A 10441-nucleotide genomic window follows, 5' to 3' on the forward strand; every position below is an offset into this window, starting at 1 on the left:
CCCTTGGCAAGTCATTTAACCCTCATTGCCTAGCCTTTACCATTATTACAGACAAAAGATAAGGAAAGGAGGGAGGGAGGAAAGAAAGAGAAAGAGAGAAAGGAAGGAAGGAAGGAAGAAAGGAGGAAAGGAAGGAGGGAAGGAGGAAAGGGAGGGAGGAAAGCAGGGAAGGGAGGAAGGAAGGAATGAAGGAGAGAAGGAGGAAGGGAGGTAGCAAGGAGGGTGAAAAGAGGGAGGGAGGAAGGGAGGGAAGGAGAGAAGGAAAAAAGGAGGAAAGGAGGGAGGGAAGGAGGGATGGAGGGAAGGAGAAAAGGAAGGAAGGAGGGAAGGAGGGGAGCCTGGAGGAAGGAGAGAGAAGCTCGGAACTGTTGGGGCTGGGCGGGCTGAGTTGTAAACAGTGAGAGGAGGGAGGAGAGAGTGGAATGAATCGAGGAGCCAACACCCCAGCCAGCTCCCCTCCCCCCCAGTCCCCACCCTTGGGTTGGGAGGGCCCCAGAAGGGGAGGCAGATTCCTCTTTTCCAGCCTCTCTCCCCAGCTGCCTTCCCAGCCTCCCTTTCTGTTTCCTGAAGGAAGAGAGCACTGGGTTGTGAGAGGAGGGGGAAGAGGGGTTGGGGGTGGAGAGGGTGGAAAAGAAAGGGTGGGGGAGGGGCCCTGGGATTCCCTCCCCGGTCTCCCTCTCTTCTCCAACCCAGTCTGGGGAGATCCGGTTGAGGAGGGCAGGGCCAGGCTGCCCAGGGTGTGAGTCACCACATAGTTGAGGTTCATGTCACCCAAGGCCCTCCCTTGCCCCACCTGTGCCCTATGCCCGCCTCAGGACTCAGATCGCACCCCTGCCCCACTACCTGGAGCGCTGGATGTCGGGGCTCGGGCGCGCAGGGGAGCCCCCCACCCCCAGCCTGTCTGCCACCCCCCAGGCTCCCTCCCTCCCTCCTTCCCACTCTCCCTGGTTGCTGAGGTGCGTCTGCGCTGCAGCAGAGCAAAGGTACGTCGGGGGCTGCCCTTTCCCCCCTTGGGGCCTCAGTTTCCCCAAATGTGAAAGGATAGACACGGAGGAATTTCAGACGGAGAACTTCAGCCCAGGGACCTCCGAGGTCACCCAGAAGCCCCTGATTTTAAGGATGAGGAAGTGCCTCGGCCAGACTCGGACCCAAGTCCGCGCGTCCCGCTGCCCTCCCGTCCCGGCTCAGCGGTCTCGTGAGCCTGTCCCGGAAGGATGGGGCGGCTGCCAGGGAACGGGATGGGAAGGCTCCCTCTGACCGTCCCGCGCTGGCCAGAAGGGAAGTGGCCGCAGGCTCCGCGGCAGTGACTCAGGACCCACATGGTGCAGGCAGGAGCTCTGGCAGGAAAGTCCCCCCGCAGCCCGCGCCGCCCCGTGAGTCAGGGGAAGCTCGGCCTCTCCGGGTCCCCTGCCCAGCCCCGGCCCAGCCCCCCACTTCCTCCGAGGGGCTCCCCGAGCCCATCCTCCCGCTCTGCCGCCTCTGCCGAGGGCACGAGGTTTCCTGTCTCTGTCCGGAGCCTTGACTGCCACCCCGTCCCGAGAGGTGGGGCAGGTTCCCCGCCAGCCCCTTCCTTGGCCCATTCTCTCCCCCCAGCTGGCACAGCAGAGCCATGATTGCAAAAGGGCTGAGCCAGCACGAGCGGCTCACATGACAGCTGCTCTGGCTCCCCAAGTGGAGGGGGGAGGGAGGCGCATTCCGGCCCAGGGGGGGCAAGTCTAGAGACCAGCCCCCCACTCACCCCTGCCCAGCCTGGCCCCCAGCCTCACCGCCCAGGAGAGCCCCACCAGCCTGGGGAGGGCAGGGCACAGGCCGTTCTCCCTGCCCCCCCCCTGCTCTCCACCCTGCCCAAAAGAACCCGGCGGGCCCTGCCTCGGCCCTTAGCTGGCCTACCACGGTCCCGTGGGCACCCGGGCCTCGGGACAGCCGACTCAGGAGTCACCAGCTGCCTTCTAAGCCTCCTGCCAGAGGAGCAGGGCAGACAGGCCACGACAGGTGGCTCGACCCACTCTCTCCCCCCCAAGTGCCAAGAGTTCAGCGTCAGGGGAAAGAGACTGAGGCAGCGACACTCAATCCAGCTCCCTTTGTTTTACAGACGAGGAAACTGAGGCTCAGAGGCTTCAATGACTTGCCTAAGGTCACACAGTCAGTTTATAGGCAGTAGAGTTGAGACTCAAACTGCATCCTTCTCTTCTACCAAACATGGTGCTTCATCCAAATAAAAGCTTTTATGGCTATTTTTTTATTCCATTTCCATCTCTTTTCAGTGACCCCTTAAAACTCTCCCCTGCAACGGGGAGCAAACCAGCATAGGGCTTCCGGTCTTAGCACAGTGCCTTAGACTTAACCAGTGCTGCAGTGAGGGATTGACATCAAACAAGGTAGCCACCATTCTGCACCTGCAGTCCACCACCTGCTCCGCTAAAAGCTAGGAGCTGAGCTTCCCATCAGTCCGCCCAGGTCACTTCTGGTCCTTGCATAGATCAGCGTCCGGATGTCCTCCAGTTTTATATATATATATTACATTATATAATATATATAATACATAATGAAATACATAACATGTAATATAATAGAATTAATATAATATACTATACTGGGAAGTAACATAATATATTTTATATATATATATATATGGTCACTTCTGGTCCTTGCATAGATCAGCGTTCTGATGTCCTCCAGTGTTGTGTATTACATATATATATTACATTATATAATATATAATATATAATGAAATACATAGCATGTAATATAATAAAATTAATATAATATACCATAATGGGAAGAAACATAATATAACAATATAATAGGATATAACAAAATATAACACAATACAATATAATATAACACTATATATAATATAAGAACTATACCATGATACAATATGATGAAATAGAATAGAACATTATAGAATAGAATAGAAATTTGTTGTTGGTTTGTGTCCAGCTCTTTGTGGCCCCATTTGAGGTTTTCTTGGCCATTTCCTTCTCCAGCTCATTGTACTGATGAGGAAACTGAGGCCAGCAGGTGCGGTGACATGGCGAGGAAGAATCTGAGGCTGGTTTCCGCAGGGGAATAGATGTTTATTAAGAAATAGCAGATTCTCGCATCACAAAAGCAGACTCGCGTCCCCCAGACCGAGTTCCGTGTGAAGCCCGGCCGCTGTGGGGGCTCTGAGGCCGGATGCCATGGCGCCAGGATGGCATCGGGACGGTCCCTCCGAGGCCGCCTCTGCGGATGCGGCTCTCTCGGTTCCCCGGCGGGCGTTTTTCCTGGGCAGGTCGTCTCTGTCTGCCCACCTGGGAGCTCCCGGGGGGCGGCGCTGGGCCTGGCTTTGTGTCCCCAGCTCTGAGGAGGGCACCTGGCCCCGAGGAAGTTCTGCCCGCTCTGGCTGGCATCCAGGATCCCACACGACGGGCGAGGGAAGGCGCCATCCTTCAGAGCATCTCTGCGTGTCCCCAGAGGAAGGTGGGGACGATGTCCCCAGCCTGTGCCCGATGGGGAATCCTCCAACGTGGAAGGCAATGCCGCCTGGCACGTAGGTTTGGGACAGCAGGGAAGGCCCCCATGCCAGGGTGTGGGGCGCGGGCGACTCACTCTATTAACTAGATGTGACTGAGGGGCCCCAAAGCCCTTGGGGACACCTGGGCCTCCTCCAGCAGCACCCCAGCCCCCCCAAGCAGGACGTGGCCCATTGGGCAGGTGGGCAGCTGGGAGGATGGGCCTGTCTCTGTGCCGCCTCAGACCCTGGCCAGCCGGGGCGTCCGGAAGAAGATGGTCACCTTTTATTTAAATAAGGCCCTGAAACCAACCTTTGGTTAAAAACAAGTCCTGGCCAGGAGGAAGGACTCAGCTGCGATGGGAAGGGTTTGGACACGAGTTGGGGTCTCTGCAGCCCCCTCCCACTTTATGCCCTTTTCCTTCTCTGTAGTCAGAGGAGTTGGAAGGACCCCAGAAGCTCTCAAGTCTGATTTTACATTTTTACAGAGGAGGAAATTGGGGCTGAAGCATCATTCGAACTCAGGTCAGAGCCCACAAGACAGACTTCTCCAAGCTTTGTTTTCACCCTTCCCTTCTGTCTTGGTATGGGTTCTAAGAGAGAAGAGCACAAGGGCCAGGCAAGCAGAGTTAAGTGACTTGCCCAGGGTCACCCAGGCCATTTGAATTCAGGTCTTCCTGCTCTATCCCCAGCGCCATCTCGCTGGCCACTCACACTCTCCTTCAAGTCCAGCCTCCTTCCATTACAGAGGGGGAACTGGCCCAGAACAGGGAAAAGCTGTGGCTGAAGTCACCAGGGACGTCCCTCGCACACAGGACGGCAGGATTGGGAACGATAATCATCCCCTCGCGGTTCACGCAGCCCTTTGAGGCTCACAGAGCCCTTTTTGACAACCATCCCAGCGGGCAGGAACTGTTGTTATTTCCGTTTTACAGATGAGGAAACTGAGGCAGGGAAAAGGCCAACGTGAGTCCACTGCCCAGAGAATGCTTGGAGAAACAGCAGAGACGAGCACGATGGCGGACACGGGGCGAGCAGGCAATGCTGGGAAGAGGCACGAAGGATGCAGACACAGAGCAGAACCAGAGCAGCACGATCCACACTGGGACCAGACAGAAGCCAGAGAGCGCAGGCCAGCCATCTGGGCTGCAGAGGGCCCAGGGGACTGCGGGCACCAGGGGGCACTGCCAGGCCTGGGCACTGGGGAAGCAACGGAGCTATGGGGAGCCAGGGGTGGGTGGGGGGGTGCGTGGGGGGAGACCTCAGGAAGTGACATCATTGGAGTGCTTTAAGGGACACCGAAACCCTGGGGGTGAGCCTGCTCTCACTTTCACCTCTGCCCGAACCCCTGGCCAGAGGGAGGCCCCGAGAGGCCCAAAGCAGGCAAGGCTACTCCCCATGCAAGTGCTGGGACCAGAGCAAGGAGCCACCAGAGGGAGGCTGGGAATGGGGAGCGCCCCCCCAAAGGGGGCCATATTCCACCCTCCCGAGCCTGTGGGGGCAAAGCAAAAGAAGAGATCGTGGGGGGGCCCGCTGTGGGGAGGGCCGGGAAGGGACTGCAAGAGTGACCCGTCCAGCTGGCGGGGAACATTTGTTAAGCACCTACTATTGCTTTGGTGCTCCCGAGGAAAGGGAGACTGGCATGTTCTCTGCAAGAACCCTCGAATACAGGCCAAGGAGCCCCTCACACACCCACGTGGAGAGCCTGGTCTAGCTCCCAAGGGGTGCTCGGGGCCTCGGACTGTTCCAAACCCCCACTGGAGGCAAGTCAGGCATAGGCGGACACCGGCTAAGCGGTGCTGGATGGGTGACCAAAAGGCCCCAAAATGGCCCCTGTGGCCTCAAAGAGCTCACAGGCTGACGGGGAAGCCCACTGGCCACCGAGTCATATCCTGAGTCCATGAGAGATCATTAAGGGAGAGAAGGCACTAGGACGTGTCCTAGCCGTAGCGAGAGAGCAGAGCAGGCCCAGCCCGATTCCAGATTATTCTAACACTGTAAGCATTAGTAAATGCTGGTTACTGGGCTTAGTCTTCAGCCATGCCCTGGGGAAGGGGAGGGAAGGAGGAGAAGGCAGGGGAGGGAGAGAGGGAAAGGGAGACAGAGACAGAGAGAAGAGGGAGACAGAAACAGAGACAGAGACAAAGACAGAGAGAGGAAAGACAGAGAGGACACAGAGACAGAGAGACAGACTGAGAGGAGGGAGACAGAGACAGAAGGCAGAAAGTGACAGAGTGAGAGGAGGGAGACAGAAGAGGGAGACAGAGACAGCGAGACAGAGTGAAAAAAGAGGAGAGACAGAGAAAGAGGGAGAGGAAGGAGAAAGGAGGAGAGAGACAGAGATACAGAGAAAGAGGAGGGAGACAGAGACAGACAGAAAGACAGACAGAAAAGAGAAAGACAGAGACAGAAGAGGGAGACAGAGACAGAGAGACAGAGTGAAAAAAAAAGAGAGAGAGACAGAGAAAGAGGGAGGGAGAGGAAGGAGAAAGGAGGAGAGAGACAGAGAAAGAGAAGAGACATCTCACCTTTGACCAGGGTAACCATGATCCTAAAGATTCAGGGAAGGAATTTGAGGTTTAAAACTCACTGATTTGGGGTTGGCAAATGATTGGGGAAACAGGAGGGATGCTCTAGGTCCCCATTGGCTCTCCTCTCCAGGCACACCTGAGGACATTTCTCTCATCGCCTGCCCCTCTGCCCTGCAGCCAGAGCACTTCCTCCCTCCCCTGTCTGGGGTAAGGTGGGGGGCTCACATGTGCTGTGAGGGTGCCGTTTGGGAACTCAGGCTCTAAAAGGTTCACCATCACTGCTCTAAATCAATGGTATCACTCTTAATAGAGGGACCACTAAACCTTTCAAAAGAATGGGAGGGGGAGCTTGTAGAAAACCGTATATTAGCATGATCTAAGAGCTATTGTATTTTTCTTTCTTTTGTTAAATTCTGCCCAGCTACATTTAGGCCTGTTTTGGACCCCTCGGCTTGCATGCAGGCTGAGGCTTTGACACTCCTGCTCTGAAGTTTAGCAATCCCAAATCTTCCCGCCACCTCCGTGGAATCAGAGGATGCAAGTCCTCTGCTCTGAGGCTTGATGTCTACGGGAATATCTGAGCTCTAAGGCTTCTTCTCAGGAGAAAACGGCCAAGCACTCCAGCAGCTTTGCCAAGAAAACCCCAACTGGACACCTGAACACAGAACACAAGGTCCCTGCAGGCTCTAGCCTACCGTTCTAGGGAGGGCAAAGGGAGAATTTAAGCCCAAGCCTCCTATTTCTCTCTGGACCTTAAAGGCAGGCTGGGGGAGAGGTTTAAGAGAAGTTTCAACTTTCTTTTCTGAATGGGGCAGAGAATCCCTTCTCCATCATTCCCTGGACTTGGGAGTCAGAGGACCCGAGTTCAAATCTCAGCTCTACCACCTACTAGACAACCACTGTCTAGGCTGTAGCTGGAGCTTTCTAATGCTTATTGCTAACTTTGGAAAAGTCACTTAATGGAGATAGCTGGGTGGCTCAGTGGGTAGAGAACCAGGCCTGGAGTTTGGAGGACCCAGGTTCAGTTGGGCTCAGATCTATGTCCTAGCTTTGTGACCCTGGGCAAGTCATTTAAACCCTATTTGCCTAGCTCTTCTTGCTCTTGTCTTAGAATTGGTACTAAGACAGCCAGGTACAGGTTTAAAAAAAAAGTCATTCCTTAGTGAACCTCAGCTCCCAGATCTGTAAAAAGACAGGGGTCAGAGACCCCTCTAAATTCCCTTCCCCCAGGGTAAGATTCTCTCCCAGCTCTCTTCTCAAAGGAATATCCCTAAACATCTCCTCCAGGCTTCTCAGGTTGTGCAAGTTTATGTAAAAGATCCCTTTTGATCCTCACAAAGCCCCTGGGACCCAGGTGCTAGGTTTATCTCCATTTTCCAGATGAGAAAACTGAGGCTCAAAAAGGGGTGGGGCTAGATTCCCTCCAGCTCTAGGGATGATTTTGCTCTAAATGAAAGTTCCTGCCTTGAGCCTTTGACCCACAGAAGTCTGGTAGCCTTTTCTGAGCCTTTGGGGAGGTGACGGAACTAGGTAGGCATCAGAGGAAAGTGTTGCTTCCTTAAAGGGCCTGGATTCAAATCCAACCTAGGCCTTCAGGAACCATCTACAATTTGAGGACATTGTGAGGGCTCCTCCAGCCAGCAGTGTGACCAGGACGCCTCAGTCCTCTGTAAAACGGGCAGATTCTGCCTCCAGGCCATCATGGACAGGGAGCGGGTGGCTCCTGGATGCCCGTGGGTGACCATCAGGTATAAACAGAGGGACTGACCTGGAAGGCTTTGCAGGCCAAGATGCCCAACTGGGGGTTTTGTTGACAAGGGTGGAAGGACAAGGGCTAGGCAGGGAGATACGGTGCCCAGTCACACGGCTCAGAAGTGTCTTGAGGACTGATTTGAACCCAGGACCCCTCACTTCTATGCCTGGCTCTCTAACCACTGTTCCACCCAGTCACCCCACCAACACCAAACCTGCCCCTAGGGAGCTCCCCTCCCTATCTTGGCCCTTGGATCTTGAGTCCCGTTTGGGCTGTAGCTCTTCCCATGGCTCCGAGTCCGGCCCAAGCACCGCAGTGCCCCCCTCGGGAGCCTCATCACTCCTCACAATAAGTGCTGCTGATTTGGGGTTTCCCTGGGGCGTAAGCCCAGTCAAAGGAGGCCCTGGTTCAGGGTGTGCAGTGTGGTCACTGCAAATTATTCTACAAACCACTCCACCAACCATGTACCCGTGTGCCTGCGCCTCCCCCTCCCACCACAGGGGGGGTAGGATCAGTTTCCTTTTAAGTCAAACTTGGGGCTCTAAATTCTGTATCCACCCTGGTGGGGGGGCGGGGCCGGTGACTCAGGCCGCCCAGGGGCAGCCCTGGGCAGGGCGGGGAGGACAGAATGAGCTCCAGATGTGTGCCCCTCCCCCAAAGGGCTGAATCATGCTTCCTGCTGGAGGCCCTGGCCCAGGGCTACCCCCACAGGGGACCTATAGCCAGGCTGGGGCTCCAGTCCAGCAAGGTGGGAAGAGGGGGACCAGGAGGAGGAGGCGAAGCCCCCCCCCAAGCTCTCTGCCCCATTCATGCCAGCCCCTGCCCTGGGCTAACAGCTCTGGCACCCCCCCACCCCCAAGAGCCCGGCTTCCGAAGGGCAGCACCAAGGCGCTTGGCAGGGCTCCAGGGCTCTGAGCGGACCCAAAGGAGGCAGGACACGCGGGTGGCTTTTTCCATGTTCATCAGTTTCCTTTAATGACTGGCACCTCCGTGCAGAGGAGGCAGCAGGCAGCTAGGTGGTAGCAGGGGGGTCACTTGAAGATTTTGCCCTGATTGAAGGGTTTGCCCACGTGCTGGAAGGCCCCCTCCCAGGAGAAGTATTCTCGGACCATGGTCTGGGCCTCGTCGCTGCCAGGATCCAGCTTGCGCCATGTGTAGGACTCATAATCCACCTGCCAGTCTGGACTCAGCTGTAAAGCAAAGAGCAGTGAGTGTCGGGGTCCCAGCACCCTAAGGCCCACCGCAAGGACGGGAAGTCCCACCCCCTCTATTCCAGAGGCCCCCCGGCCAGGCCCACAAAGCCCGCTGCCCGGCCCCGGCCCCAACCCACCGGGAAGGCGAGCTCTTGGCCGCGGAAAATCCAGATTCCAGAAATGGCGCTGCTGTTGTTGGTGCCAAAGAGGATGACACTTGCAAAGGCATTCTTCCTCAGCTTGTCCAAGCGCTGGAACATTCCTGGGGGAGAGAACCATCAGCCTGTGGCCCAGATCCCCCCTTCCAGCCTCCCCCGCCCCAAGACGCTTCGCCTACTGACCAGTGATGAGGTTGCAACTCATGAAGGTCTGGCTGAGCTCTTGGGGGAAGCGGTACTCGGCGTACCACAGGGACCAGCCGTCCCGGTCGAAGTGCTCCCAGAAGTAGGGCAGCGCCACCGAGAGGGTGTCCTCGTTGGAGTATTTGCGCTTAAACTCATCCAACACGAAGGTACTGAGGAGGAAGAAAACAGGGACAAGGGCTGAGCTGGAGCACGCAGGGCGCAAAAAGCAACTCTAAATACTCTCACAAGCAGGTCAGTGAGCAGCAGAGCCAGCCAGGACAGTCCAGGCGCCTGGACGGAGAGGGGGCCAGGTAGTGGCACTCGGGGTCTGCAGCCCTGCTGGGACACTCCCAGGGTCACACTCTCAGCATCCCATTTCCCCTCCCTCCCTCCCCCTCCACCCCCAGCTATGATCGGCATGTGGAGGGCGTGGGACCCGAGCAGGGAGGTCTCCAGCCCCGAGTCACTGCTGCCCCCTGGTGCCCACTCAGGCTCCAGCTCCAGACTGGCCCCCCAAGCCCACCTCTCTGCCAGGATCCTGGAAAGGGGCTCAGAGATCAAACTGGCAGACTCCTTCATTTTATGGAGGACCACTTGGGGGAATCCCAGCACAAGAGCTCCAACTGGCACTGGCTGCTTGCCCAGATCTCCCAGCCTTCCCAGGGAGTTACCCGGGACACGTGTCTCCATGATGCCCAAACCCCTCCCACTCACCCAAAGGCACTACGAAGTGAACAGTCCTATGGTCCCCTGAGACCCTCCCCACACAGCCAACCTAAGATGGCGTGCTCCTTGCCTCAAGTCTTCCCCAACTCCATCCACACTGCTGCTGCCTGGTGATTGGAGATTGGCCCCAGTGGCTCCTCTCTTCAATAAACTCCAGTGGCTCCCTAGTGCCTCCAGGATAAATTAGGAACTCCTAGAGCAAGCCTTCAAAGCCCTTACAACCTGCCCCCCCCCCCACCCTTCCAGCTTTACTTTTCCCACTCTGAAATCACCAGGAGGGACTAAAGGACCCAAAGGAAACTGGATCAGAAAGCTACACGGAGGCCAGAACTACAACACCCTAAATGAGACAAAAAAAAAAAAAAAAAAAAAAAAAAAAAAAAAAAAAAAAAAAAAAA

At 56.1% G+C, this 10441-nt stretch overlaps 1 protein-coding gene across 1 annotated transcript in view; it reads right to left on the bottom strand.

Annotated features, from left to right (window-relative positions):
* Nucleotides 1–8724: 8724 nt before the first annotated feature.
* The window catches only part of EEF1G (eukaryotic translation elongation factor 1 gamma), a 9029-nt gene continuing 7312 nt past the window's right edge, over nt 8725–10441 (bottom strand). Inside the window, exons 7-9 of the mRNA XM_044682220.1 lie at nt 9315–9487; nt 9111–9235; nt 8725–8970 (exon numbers count right to left, since the gene is read on the bottom strand). Coding sequence (XP_044538155.1) covers nt 8812–8970; nt 9111–9235; nt 9315–9487 — 457 coding nt within the window. The 3' untranslated portion in view covers nt 8725–8811. The remainder of the gene's footprint in view (nt 8971–9110; nt 9236–9314; nt 9488–10441) is intronic.

Source organism: Gracilinanus agilis, chromosome 6, assembly GCF_016433145.1.
Source record: "Gracilinanus agilis isolate LMUSP501 chromosome 6, AgileGrace, whole genome shotgun sequence".
Taxonomy (NCBI): domain Eukaryota; kingdom Metazoa; phylum Chordata; class Mammalia; order Didelphimorphia; family Didelphidae; genus Gracilinanus; species Gracilinanus agilis.